Source organism: Myotis nattereri (assembly GCF_964212035.1).
Source record: "Myotis nattereri genome assembly, chromosome: 5".
Classification (NCBI taxonomy): Eukaryota; Metazoa; Chordata; class Mammalia; order Chiroptera; family Vespertilionidae; genus Myotis; species Myotis nattereri.
This window is the reverse complement of record NC_138080.1, coordinates 3,080,642-3,100,244: the sequence shown is the minus strand read 5'-3', so window position 1 is coordinate 3,100,244 and position 19,603 is coordinate 3,080,642. Positions and strand designations below refer to the sequence as shown.

Genomic DNA, 19,603 nt, shown 5'->3' with positions numbered 1-19,603 from the left:
TTCCTCCCGGGGACATTTATAGGTGTGGGCGTCAAAGCTTCCTCGGGGGTCAGAGCTCCATGAAAGGCAGGTTGAGGAGCAGTCACCCTCACAGCAATCCCACACTGATGCCCCTTCTGCTCTGATCCCACGTCAGAAATCACTAAGTAGGCGCTTTGGCGCAGGTGGTCTCATTTATTTCCTAACTTGCTTTCAAAAACCTTCCTCCCCAACTTCTAGTTAATTTTCTTTGAGAAAGTTTAGAAAATATGAAAAAGCACAGCAATAAAATGATCTGCGATCCCATTTCCTGAGGTAACCGCTGTTAGCATGCTGACATCTCCCACACTCAGAACAATGCCCAGTTCTGGTGAGTGTCTGTTGGGTGGCAGGACCACCTGGCATCCACTCAGCTCGCACTGTTATTCCAGATGGCGCCTATGGCATCGGCACGCCCTCTCCTGGAAGCCTGTTCAATAACTTTATGAGAGCAGACAGGCCCTGTGCTGACTCAACTCCAGTCTCCACCCGCTGAGACTGTCCCTCCACCTTCCAATAAAACAAAAGCTGGTTGTTTGCTCTGCTGATGAGGATGAAGATATTTTAAGGTTGTGGGTTCCACCATCTTTGTCATCTATGTCTGCCTGTCAATTAAGTGACCTTGGCCCCATTGAGTTGCTTTTAATCCTTAAAAAGCAGAGGAATGTCTCCTTTATTTTAAAATGAAATCTCCTATGAACCCTGCAACATGAAATAAAGGAGACCGAGCTCCACTGCGGAGGCCCCTGCGTGCGTGAGCGGCAGGTGGAGAGGCCCTTCATTCACAGCCTGTCCCGCGTGGCCCTCCCCGCACCCAGGCGGATGCACGCCCTCGGGCTCCGGGCCAGGCTGCTGGCCACACACTGTGCTGTGGTGGAGACCGGACCTGCTGAGGCTGGCGGACACGGCCTCTGTCTCACGGGGCTCCTCAGCGCCAGCACTCTGAGACTGCTTCCTGGGATTAAAGAGGAGCCATCCACGGGGGTGCGGCTCGTGCGTGTCCCTCACCAGTACCCGAAGGAGCCTGACAGGGAGGGACCATTTCACTACTCTGCCAGGAAGAGATCATCAAGTAGGTTGTGAACAGGGCTGTGTTGGTGGTCGCTGAAAACAACCATATCTCAGGCCACCCCAGCATCCTTAGGCCCCTCCGTCCGTTCCTCCTCCATCATTACTGCTTCCAGCCACCCTGACAGTTCTCTTTAGAGCTGGGCAGCTGTCACCAATGCTGTTGGTGAAACAAAATATAACTGAATAAATCCTGAATTTCTTCCCTGTTCAAGGTACTGCGGGAGGGACTGTGGAGGCTGCGAAGATGATAAAGAAGATAGTCCCCCCCATAAAGAACACTTATTATTCTGACAGGGGAGACAATTCATGTAAATTTGTGCTGCAAAGCAAGTCAATGCACCAGAATGTATGGTAAGAAAATTTCAGTATTTTTTAGCAGAACGTAGAGAAATTTTGAAAAATGACCCATCCAATTACAGCATCATCAACAGGAGGTGCTAAAGAATGAGAATGCGAAGGAATATCCCCTCACTGCCTTGGCCTTCAGGACATAACCCTGCCCAAGAAGAAAGCAGCCCATAACAGGTTGGATACAGGGGAATGTGCGTTTTTGCATTTGGCATGTTAGACGTACTGAGAACGGAGGCTGGGTGTGAACTGCAGCGGGTATACGTTAGGAAGGCGCGTTTACACGGACAAGGGATGGATAGGGCTCGGACATAATTTAGTGAGAACAAAAAGCACCACAGCCCACAGGCCAGAGGAGGAGTGTGTCCACTGGAAGACAGAGACCGAAATCTGGCTAAGGAGGGGCGCTCTGGGCCTCAGGGGCTGAGTGCCTGAGCAGAGGTGTCTGGGCACTGGGGCGGGGTGCTGAGCAGGGTGCTCTGGGCATGGGGAGAGAGGGGGCTGGGTGGCTGAGAGGGGTGCCCTGGGCATGGGGGGGCAGTAGGAGGATGAGCAGGGGCACTGCTGGGCACTGGGGTGCTGAGTGGCTGAGCAGAGATGCTGCTTGGCACTGGGGTGCTGAATGTCTGAGCAGAGATGCTTCTGGGCACTGGGCTGAGTGGGTCCAGCGATGGGAGCTGTGAGAGGCCAAGACGAAGACAGAAGAGAAGCTGCGCCAACAGCACTGGTTACAACTGCCCAGCTCCCAGAGAACTGTCACGGGACGTGAGGCAGTAATGATGGAGGCGGAAACGGACGGAAAGGCCTAAGGATGCTGGGGTGGCCTGAGATATGGACCATGAGTAGGAAGCCCGGAGACCCGTCAGCCTGGACAGACTCAGAGGTGCCAGGAGGGCGAGCCTCGGGACAGGGCTGATGCTGATCGTGTCCCCAAAGCCCGTCCAGTCCTCTGCTGAGGCTAATGGTGAGCTCTGGGTGCGACTGAGGACAGCTGACCCTGTGAGTTGAGGGGCGCTGTCCCACAGAAGGGAAAAATGAACTCTCTGAGGGGCCTGGGGTCTCGAGAGATCAGTTTTTAAGCTTCCTTTTCTTACAGCCATCAGAAATAGAAAACAAGAGTCCTCATAAGAGAAAGACCAGAGTCACTGTTCCTAAAGAACGAGCCACACGTTTTCTCCGGCCACTCTACGCCTAGAAGGGGAGTGACTAAGACAGACTGGCCACTGCAGGCAGAGCTGGAGACTGTCAAGGGCCAATCCCTACCTTCTGCTGGCTTCCGTCCGAGGCCCCAGGGCCTCAGTGTCCAGCCAGGGCCATCCTGTCCTTGTTCCTAAACCTGGGGTGAGGAAGTGCTCCCCTTACCCACTGCCTGTGCAGTACTAAAAGCAGACCCCAGAGTTGCCTCCACCGTGGGCTCTTCCCACTGGTTCCAGCCTGTGTATGTGGTGGATGGACTGGGGGAGGACTGGTGGACGGACGCCACAGGGGAGGAGAGGTTAACCCCTGTATGTTCCTGGATGGACTGACATAGACAAGGGAACCCGTTGTTCAGCAGAAATAAACCACGTCCTTGCAAAAACTCTGGGGTACCCACCAATATTTCATTCCCGGTACCAACCCCAATCCACAGGGCAAAAGGAACCAGAAGTCTAGGAATCAAAAGGCTTTATGGAAACTGTATCAGGAACTGGACTCGCCGGCCAGAGCACTCCCAATGTCCTTATAGAAAACTCTGTGTAGAAGACACGGATCACCCCTTTGGATGAGTGTTGGGTTGCCCTATGCCTACTGGCTTCTCTAAACCTCCCATTCTTGGCTTCAGTGAACAGGACAGGGACTTGATTTCATGTCTGACCAGCGACATGCAGGAACTAACTAGTGTGCCTGGAGGCCATCATCAAGAGGTAAAAGGGCGTGGCCTCCACTGACCTTATGCCTTGCCATCCCTTTTGACTTGGAGATGGGACAGACATCACGGTTTTGAAAAGAAAGCACATGCTGTCACCTTGCTGAGACGGCCCTTATGATATGCTCACCACCTACTGCCATCAAAATGAAGAAAAAATTACTTTGGATTTACACAAGCCACACTAGCTTGGTGTGCCCATCACTGCCAGGATAATTAGAAGACCATCAAAAGGTGACCTTGAAGTCAGGACTCCTGGGCCAATTCCCAGGCCCCAGAGGCAGACACAAGCATGAAACAGACAGCTCTTCCCAAGATCACAGATCAAGAAACTTCACTCCCAGCTACTTTCTCCCAATTGGGTCTCAGCACTTCTAGAGGGAAATAAAACAGAAGGGGTTCTTTCTTTTAACCAAGCCTCCACCTCCTTCAGCCATTTATTAAAAGGCGGACAGGAGAGAACCACAGGAAGGCTGGCTGAGTGGAAATTCTTCAACTAGAAGGAAAAGAGAAAAGCACTGACACTCAGAGGAGGTGCGGTGGGAAGTAAAGTGCAGAGGTAGGGAGGCGCACACTGAAAGGGCTGGCAGCAGAGGACGCGGCACACGTGGAGAGGGCTGACAGCAGAGGACACGGTTGTCTTTTTCAATCAGGAGGGAGTCTCAAGCTCCCAACTGCTCTGAACTCCAGTTCCGGGTGAGTCTCTGGGGACCCAGACTCATATGCGGAGAAACTGGACTGTCTGGCATAGGGTAGAACTCGAGGGCGGCGTTCTCTCAGAGGTGCTTGCAGCGATTACCGGGACACTGAGACTCGGGGCCTCTTAGGGTAGGACTGAGGAGCAGCCATAGCTGCTTGCTTCTCCCTGTTGATCCCCTGAGGCCCCGCCCCACCCAAGCTGTGCACAGAGGCTTTTGCATATGAAAGGCCTGGCCCTTTGCAACCTGAAAATTACCTAACAAACTGCAGCTGAATCAGAGAGACCCAGAACTTCCAAAAGAAGGTCCAAGGCCCTACAGCAGCTTGCATTGCTTCACAGCTGGGCCTCATCTGGGCACCTCCAAACCCCAAACAAAGAAGAGGAATCTCTCCATAGCTCCAGCTTGGTAGCCTCAGGCAGAGGCTAAATTAGCTCCTTAGAGATCCAAGAACCAGTGTACCCAGTGGTCAGAGTGGGACCATTCAGATTACAACTCCTCAGATCCATAAGGGAAACACTCAGGGGCAGACTCAGTGAGCACCAAAGCCCCACTGAAGCAAGTCTTGCCCCAGAAGGGAGTCCCCAGCTAAGAAGTTCTCCCACTGCAGACACAGCTGATTCTCACAGCCAATTGGCCTGGAGGTCAATTCCTCCCAGTGATACCTACAACAGTCAAGACTTAACTACAACAAGGCTGTGCACAAAGCCCACAAAGGGGTGCACCAAGAGTGTCCACCTCAGGTAATTGGGGAGGCTGAGCCACTGGGTCCTATAGGACACTTAACACAGAAAGCCACTCTATCAACACAGGGAAGGATAAAAAATGCGGAGACAAAGAAACAAGTCACAAATGACAGAAATGGAGGAAAGCAAACTACTGGATATAGAGTTCAAAACTACACTTTTAAGGTTTCAAGAATTTTCTAGAAACTGCTGATAAATTTAGTGAGACCCTCAAGAAATCTAGTGAGACCCTCGAGGTTATGAAAAAGGACCAACTAGAAATTAAGTATACACTAACTGAAATAAAGGATATTATGCAGAGTTCCAACAGCAGACTAGAGGATTGCAAGAATCAAGTCAAAGATTTGAAATATGAAGAAGCAAAAATTACCCAACCAGAAAAACAAAAAAAGAATCCAAAAATATGAAGATAGTGTAAGGAGCCTCTGGGACAACATCAAGTGTACCAACATCTGAATTATGGGGGTGCCAGAAGAAGAGAGAGAGCAAGACATTGAAAACGTATTTGAAGAAATAATGACAGAAAACTTCCCCTACCTGGTGAAAGAAATAGACTTACAAGTCCAGGAAGCGCAGAGAACCCCAAACAAAAGGAATCCAAAGAGGACCACACCAAGACACATCATAATTAAAATGCCAAGAGCAAAAGACAAAGAGAGAATCTTAAAAGCAGCAAGAGAAAGAAAGTCAGTTACCTACAAGGAAGTACCCATACGACTGTCAGCTGATTTCTCAACAGAAATCATGCAGGCCAGAAGGGAGTGGCAAGAAATATTCAAAGTGATGAATAGCAAGAACCTACAACCAAGATTACTTTATCCAGCAAAGCTATCCTTCAGAATTGAAGGTCAGATAAAGAGCTTCACAGATAAGAAAACGCTAAAGGACTTCATCACCACCAAACCAGTATTATATGAAATGCTGAAAGATATCCTTTAAGAAGAGGAAGAAGAAGAAAAAGGTAAAGATACAAATTACGAACAACAAATACACATCTATCAATAAGTGAATCTAAAAATCAAGTGAATAAAGAATCTGATGAACAGAATAAACCAGTGAATATAATATTATCAGGGGCATAGAAAGGGAGTGGACTGACTATTCTCAGGGGGGAAAGGGGGGTGGGGGGTGTGGGAAGAGACTGGACAAAAATTGTACACCTATGGATGAGGACAGTGGGTGGCGGGGGTAAGGGCAGAGGGTGGGGTGGGAACCGGGTGGAGGGGAGATATGGGGGGGAAAAAGAGGAACAACTGTAATAATCTGAACAATAAGATTTAATTAAAAATAAATAAATAAATAAATAAATAAATAGAAATAAAATAAAAGGTGGACAGGAGCTTGCTTGCCTCAATCTATCCTATTTTCCATCTGGTTCTCCAGCATGGCTCTTCCTCAAACCGTGTCTCACTCTTATGAACATAAACTCGTACTGGTTTCTCAACAGGTCAAGCACAGACACCCCCTGTACCAGCTTTCCAAACCCTGGCCACATTAACGAATCAACCCGAGCGCTGGCTATGTTGACATTTAGACCACTGGCAGGAGCAAAAAAACTAATTCGTGTTCCTGCCAGTGGGAGGACCTGGAGAACCAACTCTAGAAAATGGATGAATGACAATGTGTGGCATCCATGACCAAGAAAACAATGTCACTCTTCTCCTTTTGGTGAGTCAATTGGACACACACACATGCACACACACGCAGAAATCCCTTTAGAAGCTCAAGGACTGTCTCTGCTCAGGCAGACACTCAGAAGGGCATTTCCCCTTTGCAGTGAAAGCTGGCACAGTGCTAGGCCTTGCCTGGGTCGTGTATCAAGGCAACATTGCAACCTCCCTGTGGTGTGATTCCACAGGTGGCATCCTCAAGCCTCTCATGAAGGTCACGAACTGTCTTGGTGCGGGCTCTCACGGTACGGACACTTGCCAGATGTTACGTGTGGCTCACCAGCTCGCTTGTGCAACCTTGGGTAGCTCAGTGGCTCCCCGAATTAGCTGCCAAAGACCAAACATTATCTGTGGGTAGACCAACAATCCGGTAACAAATCCAAGCCTTGTAGCTGCCAAGGCCTACCTCCTGTGCCACTATTCCACAGCCTGCTCTGCTTCTCCAGACTGGCAGGAACACACAGGGATGGAGAGGTGCAGACGCCGTCAGGACAGGTGACAAGGTGCCCCAACCCTGACCCGGTGATCACACGTTCCTGTCCGATCTCAGCCATGAACAACACTGGCCTTTTCATCTCATGTGGTGACCAGGGATAGGAAGGCTCCTGCCCAGATAGTTAGGATGATGTGGGCTCGGACTCCTGACGCCCCGGTCACCAGGCCCTCCGCCTTCGATGCCAGCCAAATTACAACCTGGGCTCCCCTGCCTGAAATAGCGCCACGTGAACACGCCAGATGAGATGTCCTAGGCAACCGCTTGGGCCTCACAATCCTAAGTTCTTTCCAGCAGGGAGATCCCTTTTCCCAGGCTTGGGACCTTGTCAGTCGGGAAAGGCAGTTCTACATCTTTCCAGAGTAACAGAACGAGAGTTTGCTGTCACTGTGCAAACCCTGGAAGCACAGTGCTCAGAAGTGACTGGTTAGCCTTGCTGCGCTCCATGCTCCCCTCACCCGGACACACGGTAAGCCCAAGCGGGATGAGCTGTGCAACTCCCGGGGAGGCATGCTGCCTCTGTGCCCATCTCTTTGGACGAAAAGCCCCTAATCTGAATCCTTTGAAGGACAAGATGAACGCTCTCCCTCCGATAAATGGGCCTCAGCCATGCGACAGAAGCTGGATTTAACGGGATGTGAGAAAATGTGCTCAGATTCACAAGTTTTCACTTTACTCATGCCATTCTAATCTGTGTCCTTCTGTCCCTCTGCAGACCCCTGGCCACTCTGCCCTGAACCCAACCCTCTGTCCACAGCCATCTGTCCAGCGGCCCCATGACACATCCGGGGAAGTGATGGCGTCCAGCGCTTTTCACCCTACATGAGAGCACGTGGGCAAATGGGACTCCCGTTCAGCGCTCCTGAGAAGTCACAGGTGCATTGAGGGCTCCCTGACCTTCATGAGGGGCCTCCCTGGCCCAGAAGAAACAAAGGACAAGGAATGGCGACAAGACATCTGTTCAGGCAAACCCTTCTCTCCTCCCACCATCTACCACCAGCGCCCAAAGCCCTGGGTTCACTCCCTGTGTTTGGTGTAGACGCAGTGGTTCTCAACCTTCTGGCCCTTTAAATACAGCTCCTCATGTTGTGACCCAACCATAAAATTATTTTCGTTGCTACTTCATAACTGTCATGTTGCTGCTGTTATGAATCATCATGTAAATATCTGATAGGCAGGATGGTCTTAGGCGACCCCTGTGAAAGGGTCATTCCACCGCCAAAGGGGTCGCGACCCACAGGTTGAGAACCGCTGGTAGAGCTTTCGGCTCCGGCCCCGTCCTCTCCTGAGGGTCCCGGGACCTGAGAGATGAGTAAACGCGCATGCTCCGCTGTGGACCTGTCCCCTGTCGCCGTCACCCTGAGACCCAAACGGGGCAAGAGGGGCGGTGGAGGGGTTGCTGCCTGCAGTGGGCAGTCGCTCCCTTCCCGGGTGCGCTCCATCCTGCCGGGTCCCAGCGCAAGCCCGAGTCCCTCTCGAGTTCACGCCGCGGGGTGCGTGCCCCTCCGTCCTCTGCCCCCGAGGGGCTCGCGCCGGTCATTAGGATTCGCAACTCACTCGCAAACCACACGACAAGCCAGCGCGGCCCGCGGGAAGGCCCGGAGCGCACCCGCCCTCCGCCGCTGCACCAGGATCCCAAGGGAACGCCGGTGGGACCGTCGCCGCTGGGAACCGGCCGTGACAACTACTTCCGGTCCGGTCGAGGCACTTCTTCCAGGGAAACCGGAATGGCCAGCTTCCAGCCTGGAGGCCACAGGCGGCGGGGCGGGCCCGCAGGTGCGGCTGGTGGGTGGCGGCCACCCCGCCCTGCGCGCTGCCTACCGGCAGTCACGGACGCAGCCGGCCGCGGGCGGGGCCTGAGCGTGGGGGCAGGGCCACTTCCGGGGCGGGGCGCCGCGCATGCGTAGGCTGCGGTCAGGGTCCCTGGACGGGCCTGAGAAAGCGGAAGCGAGGGAGGCGGGTTCCGGCTGCGGGTGGAGGTGCCATGGAGGGTCGCGCGGCGGCGGGAGGCGGCCAGAACGGGCCCCGCGAGCGGCGAGGGCCGGGCGACGCGGCGGCGCCGCAGCAGAACCACCAGGGGCGGCCCCCGGCGGCGGCGGAGCGGCTGCCCAGGCACTCGTACTGGCTGGACCTCTGGCTGTTCGTGCTGGTGGACCTGGTGCTGTTCCTGGTCGTGTACCTGTGGCCGTGGTGAGCGCGGGGAAAGGGGTGCGGGCATCTGGGCCGCGTGTCTGTGGGATGTTCTGCCAGGAAGCCGCGGGGTGCGCGCTCCTCGCCCCGAAGGCCGGGGGTGACTTCGCTCCTCGGAGCTCGCGGCATTCGCGCGGGGACCCGAGCGGCCAGTCCTGCGCGTGCAGCGGCCGGAGGGCCGAGCTTCCCCTGCAGGCGGGGTGTCTGCGTGGCCCCCAGGCCCCTGCCACGGCTCGGCAGCTGGACCCGGGACCCGCCGCGCCGGGGTCTCAGGCCCCAGAGCTGCCATTTCGTCAATGTCAGCTTTCCACCCGGGACCCGCCGGACCCCTCTGCACACACCCCCATCCCGGACACCCGTGGGCAGTTCCCAGAGCTCGGTGGGTTCCGCCTGCAAGTCCATTTTCCCAGCCGCGCCCTCGGAAGACTGTCCAGGCAGCTGGGAGGGAAGGAAGGAGAAGGAGAGGGACGCTGGGCTGACACGGGGTGGGGGCAGGGGGAGGGTAGGTGGAGCGGAGGAGCAGGGAGCGGAGGAGGCGCCTATGAAAGAAGGGACCCACCTATGAAAGAAGGGACCCACCTATGGGAGAAGGGACCCACCTATGGGAGAAGGGACCCACCTATGGGAGAAGGGATCCACCTATGGGAGAAGGGATCCACCTATGGGAGAACGGATCTACCTATGGGAGAGGGGACCCACCTATATGGGAGAGGGGATCCACCTATGGGAGAGGGGATCCACCTATATGGGAGAGGGGATCCGCCTATATGGGAGAAGGGATCTGCCTATTTGGGAGTAGGGATCCGCCTATGGGAGAAGGGATCCACCTGTGGGAGAAGGGACCCACTTATGGGAGAAGGGACCCACTTATGGGAGAAGGGACCCACCTATATGGGAGAAGGGATCCACCTATGGGAGAAGGGATTCACCTATATGGGAGAAGGGATTCACCTATATGGGAGAAGGGATCCACCTATGGGAGAAGGGATCCGCCTATGGGAGAAGGGATCCGCCTATGGGAGAAGGGATCCACCTATGGGAGAAGGGACCCACCTATATGGGAGAAGGGACCCACCTATATGGGAGAAGGGACCCGCCTATGGGAGAAGGGACCCGCCTATGGGAGAAGGGACCCACCTATGGGAGAAGGGACCCACCTATATGGGAGAAGGGACCCACCTATGGGAGAAGGGATCCACCTATATGGGAGAAGGGATCCACCTATATGGGAGAAGGGACCCGCCTATATGGGAGAAGGGACCCACCTATGGGAGAAGGGATCCACCTATATGGGAGAAGGGATCCACCTATGGGAGAAGGGACCCACCTATGGGAGAAGGGATCCACCTATGGGAGAAGGGACCCACCTATGGGAGGAGGGATCCACCTATGGGAGAAGGGACCCACCTATGGGAGAAGGGACCCAAGGCTCCTGGATTTCGGAGTTCTCTATGCACCGTGAGTTCACGGCCCTCGGCCCTCACGCTGGCGAGTGAGTGCTCTTGATGGCAGTTGCCCGAGTTCTGGCAAAGATTTGAGCCTAAGCTCATAGCCAGGCCCCTCTGTCTCCGGTTTCTGGGCTCTGGCAGGTGGGCAGGGACAAGGGCGAGTGGGCGGACAGGAGACTTGGGTGTAAGATCCTCTGTGGGGCCATTTGTACAGGGAGCGTTTCCTCTCTTCTGCACCTCCCCCTTTTGGGTGGAGATGTACCTTAAGTATAGTCTTTTTTTTTTTAATGACCTGAATTTTCAGCTCTGGGTAGAAACAGAAGCCTTTGATCAATGGTTCGGGCTATTTTCTGCTCTTGTCAGTGTCATTCATCTGGAATAGGCAAGTCCCCGAGACAGTCAGTTTCAGAAGTGGGCACAAAATACTATGGGAAGAGAAAGGAGACGCTGTTGACGAATGCTTGGTTTTTACAGATGGATTGCCTGCTATCTACATCCAGAAGTTGACTCCTGGACTGAATTCTGAACACGACTTACAGCTTCTTGAGCAAAGACAGGATTGTGCAACAGAAGAACTTCAGACTCTTAAGGGCCCTTCTTTCCTTTTTCACATTCCTTACTCTTTGGGGGACTGGATTAAATGGGCAGTGGCCTCACCCATTCATAGCTAAGTCCTTAAAACTGGACTCTTTGATTCATGTTTAAAAACTGTCTTCAAATAGCTGCTGGCTTTCCAGGAGCTGAATTAAAATATTTGTACGCAGAGGTTTAGTGTGCCCATTAAGAACAACAGCAGTGACTTTCCCTTAACGCTTCAAGGGTTGACCAGGGTTTAGTATGATGCAATGTTATATATGGTGAATTATTAAGGTGAAGTATGTACAATTAAATTCCTAGAAAGCAAGGGGAGAATTTTAGAAAAGGAATTAAAAGCTACACAGAGAGTGCAGGTCTACAAGTTATTGGCTATAAGAGTCCAGCTAAAGTTCTAGATGCGGTGGGCCTCTGTTTGGCTGCCAGGTTGACATGACCTTAGAGAAAGTAGTAATATCCAGTAGTGGAAAGCTAGGGGGCAGCTCCTCCTGCCCAGTGCTCCCCCTCTTCCTTTTAAGCTCCTGAACTCTCTAAAGGAGGACAGCGTGTTTCAATCCTATTATTTATTATTGTGGTTACATTAAGAATGGTTGTGGCCAAAACATATTTGTTTTTATAATTACTGTAACTTAACTATTCAGCAAAATCAGCATATTTATTCACCCAACGAATATTTGAGCACTTGTATGGGCCGGGTACAGCGGTGAACAAAACGGAAATCACTGCCTTCATGGGGCTCAGCACCTTGGTTTTTCTCTGAATAAACAAGAATTTACGTTGTAGGAGTGCGCAGCTGGCACCTGACGAGCAGAGCCACACTCAGTAGCTACGACACGCCCTTCAGACGCACAGGACAGACACTCCTTTACACACAATGTTCGGAACAGCCTCTTGCCGAAATTGGGGACATCGGATGGATGTGAATCGCCTACGTATTTTGGGGAGACGCCCCTTCTTTCAAATCAGGGCATGGATCTGGTGAACTCTGCGTCCTCTGCCTTTCAGAATGGCACTTGGGTTACAGTGGAATCTGGGACTGATTTGGGAGGACTTTATCTGTCAACTACAAGGTTAACAATGACGCCTCCAGGGTACCCTTGATCTCTCTGAAGAAAACCTTTCGGGCAAAGGTGGGAGCATCTAGAGCAGTGATGGCGAACCTATGAACTCATTTTTTTGGTTGATTTTTCTTTGTTAAATGGCATTTAAATATATAAAATAAATATCAAAAATATAAATCTTTGTTTTACTATGGTTGCAAATATCAAAAACATTTCTATATGTGACACAGCACCAGAGTTAAGTTAGGGTTTTTCAAAATGCTGACACGCCGAGCTCAAAAGGTTTGCCATCACTGATCTAGAGAAACACAGAACTGGGATTTCCTTCCGTATCCAAGCATTGTATGAACTGTTTGTGCTGCTGGCTGGTAATTTTGCCTAATAAATGTTTATTATGCAGCTAACTTGGTCTGGTGTGCACTTTAGGTTGTGACAGGATGACAGTTCTCACGTAGCTTACTCACTGCTGAGTCACGCACAGGCTTGCACTGCACACTACCTTTCCGAGCCTCAATCAGCCCACACACAGCGATGGCACATTCTGAGCATTTCTGCACGGGTGACACGGAGGCTCTGCGGGGCCTGGCTGTGATGGCACCCTGAGCATTTCTGCACGGGTGACACGGAGGCTCAGAGCGGGGCCTGGCTGTGATGGCACCCTGACCATTTCTGCACGGGTGACACGGAGGCTCAGAGCTGGGCCTGGCTGTGATGGCACCCTGACCATTTCTGCACGGGTGACACGGAGGCTCAGAGCGGGGCCTGGCGGTGATGGCACCCTGAGCATTTCTGCACGGGTGACACGGAGGCTCAGAGCGGGGCCTGGCTGTGATGGCACCCTGAGCATTTCTGCACGGGTGACACGTTGGCTCAGTGCGGGGCCTGGCGGTGATGGCACCCTGACCATTTCTGCACGGGGGACTCGGAGGCTCTGCGGGGCCTGGCGGTGATGGCACCCTGAGCATTTCTGCACGGGTGACTCGGAGGCTCTGCGGGGCCTGGCGGTGATGGCACCCTGAGCATTTCTGCACGGGTGACACGGAGGCTCAGAGCTGGGCCTGGTGGTGATGGCACCCTGAGCATTTCTGCACGGGTGACACGGAGGCTCAGTGCGGGGCCTGGCTGTGATGGCACCCTGAGCATTTCTGCACGGGTGACACGGAGGCTCAGTGCGGGGCCTGGCTGTGATGGCACCCTGAGCATTTCTGCACGGGTGACACGGAGGCTCAGTGCGGGGCCTGGTGGTGATGGCACCCTGAGCATTTCTGCACGGGTGACACGGAGGCTCAGTGCGGGGCCTGGCGGTGATGGCACCTGGAAGTGGTGGCAGGTGAGGCGGAACCTGTCCTCCAGGTGCTGAGTAAGAAATGGCACTACCACTGAGCTGCGGCCAAGCAGTGATGGCTCATGTGCCCGCACTGACTGCTTCTAAGCCTCCACCTGGTAAATGGGACACCAAGGACGTTGGCACACTTGCTATGGCGAGAACAAAGACACCAAAAGAATAACAGCGATATGGCTTTAATCTGGTAAATTTCACAAGCTTGGAAGTAAAACGGCTGTTTTCACAACCATTTGAAATGAACTGGCTGATTAGCAGCCGTGCGGAAGGCTGTCAGCCTGAAAGCGTTAGGATGTGAAGTGCTGCCCGTTCCCACCCCTAACCGCACGGACTCACTCGGAGCCCACAGGGTGTTGAGGGTCAGCAGGGCATCGAATGTGGATAATGCTCCAGGACAAGGGTCATGGAACTGGCCAGTGGCCCACAGCTGGCCCACTCACTGCCTCTATAGCCCGTGAGCTGAGAAAGCGGCGGGAGAGAATGGATTATTTCCTGACATGTAAAAATGGTATGACATCTCAAGTGTCCACGTCCACATTTCCCTGGCACACGCCTGCTTCCCCGGCCCTGGCGGAGCTGAGGAGGGGTGAGCTCCAGACCCCGTGCCCACAGGCCTCGAGTGCCGCCTGGCCCCTCACCGAGTCCGCCCGCTCCTGTGGGGGCTGCTCAGGCTTCACTGCCGTTTCCCTCAGGGGCCTCCTGTGATAACACTTGATGGTCAGGGACATTCCAAGTCCCCTGAACTTTAAATTGACGTATTTCACATAAAGTATATAATCCACGTGGGGGGAGAAGAAGCCACAGTTCATGAATGCAAGGAAAGGTCCAACCATATCAACTTAAAGATCAGTTTATCTAAAAAAAAAAAAAAAAAAAATTGAACTGGAAAAACTCATTTCACATGAAAATAGAACATTTGGAAGACAAGTATTTTGAACATTACAACTGGTTCCATTATTTTAAAATTATCATAGTTTATAAGCAGAAAACACCTATAAAAATAGGCACCCTAAAAATAAAAATTTTAGATGTGGATTATCAGTTACTAAATAAGCACTCAAACTGTATTTGGAGTGTTGGCTCACATGAAGACGAACGGTCATTTCCAGCCTGTTCAAGCTGTTACATGATTCGGGATGTTTGGCCGGACAGCACTCTAACAGGAGTCCAAGGGGGCATTCCTAGTTGTTTGAACTCAACTGTGAGTGTAAATTCAAATCTATGAGATGGCTGTTAAGTATCAGAAATCAGTTTAGCTATTTCAAATAATACATCTCAACTGAACATCTTGACCAGTAGAATAAAAACCTACACAAAAGGTTTTTGAAAGCTATTAAAAATACATGAAGTCCATTTTCTAGTATGTTACAATGTTATAAAAGCAATGTTTATATACACTGACATTTCAAAGTTTACAATATTTACAAATGCTCCATACTCAAAGTCATGTTAAAAATAAGCTTTCTTAAAAGATAAAATGTAATTTAGTTGATATTCAAGTATTTCTAAATGAAGAGAAGGTAATAATCACTATCGTAGTTAGAAAAGGCTATTAAAAAGCCTTCTTGGTGGAAGACAACTCTAAGATTTGGTAACTGGGTAAAGTTAGATTTTTGTAAGCAATTACTTGCTATTTGTCTAGAAGTATTTTTAACCATTTACATTTTGGAATATTTTAATTTATGGAATTGGTCAAAGTATTAAATTTAGTAATCAGTTCATAAATGATCAAGTTCTACCTATAAACTTTACCCATTGGCAAAGGCAAGAAAAGCTTTCAGTGTGTCGTTCTTCATTCTCGGGAGTGGACAATGTGAAACTCAGCTGAGCCACAATTAGATTCCTCTGTTAGTACAGAATGACAACTAATAAAGTCATAAGACAAAGTAGCTCACACACTTGTGAGTTCATCGTAATAATGGGAGATTCCTTCATTTTATTTAAAAATAGAGCCCTCTCCATGAGTGTAATTAGGGTAAAACGACATTTCATTCAAATTAAACCCTCTAAATCAAAGGCAACAATTTTATCTGGAAACCCAGAAGGATTTTCAGATACAAGAATCAGAAAATCAACAAAACGGGTTGCCAACCTACAGACAGAAGAGATGACAGCAGGGAGAAGCCAGGCGGCCACTGAGGTTCCCAGGAGGCACTAGTCACCTTCCAACACTGGTCACTAGCAGCCCACAGCGACCAAACCAAAATAAAGGCCGTTCACATTTCATACAAACGTTTAAAAAAGTAACAAGATAAATAAATATACTAAAGCTAAGTATTTTATTATTTTTAGCTTACCTGGCTGAAGTATTGTTTATTGATACAACAGTCAAAGGCCAAACTGATGTTAACTAGGCATTCTGAATATGCAAGTTCTAGGAGCAAAATAAGTTTCTCCTGTTTTGACCTTGAGTATTGAATTTATAATTTTCTTTATTGCCCAGCAGTGTGGCTCAGTGGTTGAGTGCCGACCTATGAACCAGGAGGTCATGGTTCGATTCCCAGTCAGGGTATAGGCCTGGGTTGCGGGCTCGAACCCCAGTGTGGGGCGTGCAGTAGGCAGCTGATCAATGATTCTCTCTCATCATGATGTTTGTATTTCTATTTACCTCTCTCTTCCTCTCTGAAATCAATAAAAAATATATTTTAAAAATGTCTTTATCATTAAGGCTTTTCCCCCAAATGCTATCAATTTCACGGGTTGGTATTGTCTAAGAAGTCGGAACCCACGGGCTGGCCAAGTGTCCTTTGGCCCCATGAGAAAGTGCCTGTTCAGAAAGCCCAGCCGGCTTTGCCTACCGCTACACATCCCCTGGCACGTTTCAGCTAGCACAGGGTTCTGGGGACTCTCACACTCGGGGTTCCACCAATCACAAAATGAAGGGACAGACTCCGTATTTATTCAACGACAGCATACCATAAGTGACTTCCTGCACGCCCCTATTTTTCGAGGAATCCAAGACTACTCAGCGGGATTTCTAAAATATCCAGTGAGTTGATTGTCTCGAGGTAAAAGGACACAGAGAAAGCTAAAGTGACGAATGACAAACACCAGGGTTTTCATTTCATTGCTCACTAGGTTCGGTCGTCGATCTCCCTCCTGCTGTGATGGCCTCTGAGCGTGAGCTGCGGGGTCCTGGCTCATCTATCACAGTGGACACTGGGTTTGTGTCTTTGCTCAGGAGGGCAGCTTGCCCCGAGGCTGTCCGGCAGCACAGGTCCCAGGCCTCCTGCGCCTGGAGGGGCCGGGTTCTCGCTCCCGCAGCCGGAGCGCTCTGGGAGGCAGAGCTTGGGCCGCTGGTGGTACTTGAGCCTGTACGTGTCGGTCATGCAGCTGTCGACGGAGAAGTAGGTGGTGAGGCAGACGGGCTCCCTGGGACAGGCCGGACTCCAGTCTGCTGGTTGGCACGAGGCAGCCACACCCGCCCCCAGGCCGGCCGGGGCACCGCTGGCGGAGCTGGCCGGGGGGTTCCGGGCGGCGCCCACGCGCTCTCTAGCGTGGACCGTCTGCTTGAGCCTTTCGTCCCGGGAAGGGGCGCTCACTGCCGAGCCCGGTTCTGCCGTCCCCGTGCTGAGCGGCGGAGGACCGGCCGAGCGAGCGCTGGGCGCCTCCGGGAGCCTGGCCGCGGGTGCAGGCCCGTTTTTCCCTGGCTGTGGCACCCCGGTCACAGCATACCTTTTTGGTGGCAAAGGGGGTGGTGGATTCTGGCAAATGAGTTTTGGCACCTGACCACCGTCGGCTCTGCGAGGGGACGGAGCCCCGCGCCCCCTGGGTGGGGAGGTCTCCGGGGAGCACGGGTCCGTGGCCGTGCACTGCCGGGTGAGGGGGGCAGGGGCGGGCGGCGGCCCCGCAGCTCTCCCGGGCGCGGGCCACACCGAGGCTGGGGCGAAGTCATCGCTGTTCGTTCTCATTCCAGAAGCAGGACTGGCATCGGTGTGAGAGAGCCCACCTGCCCCCTCCGAGCTGCCTCCATCTGGCCGCGCGGGAAACTGGCACTCGCTGGCCTGTTCAGGCTCCTGCTCCCCCGACAGGGTGAGCTCACCAGCTGGGAGGCCCCGGAGGACGTGTGGCCCCGACGCAGGGAGCAGCTTCCCGCTGGGGTCGCGTCCACGGGACCTGGAGTAGAAAAGCAAAGCGAAGCTGCAGCCCCACGTGCGAGCAGGCGGCGCGGGGGACTGTCCGGTCACCTCCCCTCACAGCAGCACGTTCGGCGACTTTTGTGACATAACAGAAGCGGAAGGATCTGAAGCATTAACGTCTACACTCTGACTCAACCAGACGGGCGTGCTCACCAGAAACACCGGCCAAGTTTCTAAGCGTTAGAAGTGATTTCAAAAGCTGTGAATTTCAGACTTACGGAAGATATTCCCAGCAAACACTTCAGTCCCCTAAGACACTTCCCAACCAACACTGCAGCTTACAGTAATGGAGGTACTTTAATCCTGACACATAAGGATAGGAGACTAACTTAAAATAATCTAGCTAACCAAGATTACGTCTATTTAGGTAGTGACTAACCTCTAAGGTGAAGAGAAAAGGTAGCACCTTGCAAACAGTTTTGCTCACCTGGTCATTTTTATCATGGGCACTACAGCAGGACGGAGAGCTGAGGCTTTGCTAGGTAGACAAGAGCTATGGTCAGGTCTCAGCTCCACTACTTTGGACAAATTACTTCATTTAAGTCCTGAATTTTCTCTTTGCAAAATACCATCTACTTTGTAAGGATCTACGAGGACTGAAGCAATTGTGTTGTGCCCACGGCCCTCTCCCCTCAGGTCTGCATCCTTCTAACTGCCTCCAATAAGACGGCACCAGCATGCCGCAGGCCACGGCTGCCGGCAGAAACGGGCACTGTGCTGTCTGTGAGTGAGACGTTCCTCTGATACACCCGCTTACGAAAAAGACATTAATATTCCCACTGTCCCTCCTTACCTTTTCATCACAGGGTTTTTTATTTGTGGATGTGATTCTGGGTCATGAGACTTACAGCCTACTTCCAAGTTCTTGAATTCTTTTCTGCAGCCTGAGGAGGGAGAAGAGCGGGAGCATTTAAAATCTTCCAGTTAACAAACCAAACGAATTCCTGACTCAGCTCAAACAGCACCTGTTTTCTGGCCCTTTCTACAGAATGAGTGGCTCCTCCCTCAATCTGTCACCTGAAAGTGTCAGCAATGCCAGAAAAATGCTCTTCCCATGGGTTGGGCTGGCCCAGGGCCTGCGTCCCAGGTGCCTGTGTCCCGGGTGTATGAGTCCCGGGTGTATGAGTCCCGGGTGTATGAGTCCCGGGTGCCTGTGTCCCGGGTGTATGTGTCCCGGGTGTATGAGTCCCGGGTGTATGTGTCCCGGGTGTATGAGTCCCGGGTGTATGTGTCCCGGGTGTATGAGTCCCGGGTGTATGTGTCCGGGGTGTATGAGTCCCGGGTGTATGTGTCCCGGGTGTATGAGTCCAGGGTGTATGAGACCCGGGTGTATGTGTCCCGGGTGTATGAGTCCCAGGTGCCTGTGTCCCGGGTGTATGAGTCCCGGGTGCCTGTGTCCGGGGTGTATGAGTCCCAGGTGCCTGTGTCCGGGGTGTATGAGTCCCAGGTGCCTGTGTCCGGGTGTATGAGTCCCAGGTGCCTGTGTCCCGGGTGTATGAGTCCCAGGTGCTGTGTCCTGGGTGCCTGTGTCCCGGGTGTATGAGTCCCAGGTGCCTGTGTCCGGGGTGTATGAGTCCCAGGTGCCTGTGTCCCGGGTGTATGAGTCCCAGGTGCCTGTGTCCCGGGTGTATGAGTCCCAGGTGCTGTGTCCTGGGTGCCTGTGTCCTGGGTGCCTGTGTCCCGGGTGTGCGAGTCCCACCGCTAAGGAGGTACGGGACCCTCGTTTGAGGACAGAAGGCTCGGTTGGAGCCTAGAGTCACGGCTGACTGGGTGGTGACCGAGCCAGCTCCTCAGCCCAGACAATGGCGCTTCCTCAGTAACGAGACCACAGGCTTGATTCCCTTCCTCACAGAAGTAAGAGCACCACTGGGTCACAGCG

General features: G+C 52.4%; 1 protein-coding gene across 1 annotated transcript in view; it reads right to left on the bottom strand.

The window, feature by feature from the left end:
- Nucleotides 1-15,499: 15,499 nt before the first annotated feature.
- USP53 (ubiquitin specific peptidase 53) overlaps nt 15,500-19,603 on the bottom strand; it is a 37,603-nt gene continuing 33,499 nt past the window's right edge. Inside the window, 3 exon segments of the mRNA XM_081092203.1 lie at nt 15,500-17,701; nt 18,152-18,202; nt 18,518-18,608. Of these exon segments, the coding sequence (XP_080948329.1) occupies nt 16,726-17,701; nt 18,152-18,202; nt 18,518-18,608 (1,118 nt within the window). The 3' untranslated portion in view covers nt 15,500-16,725.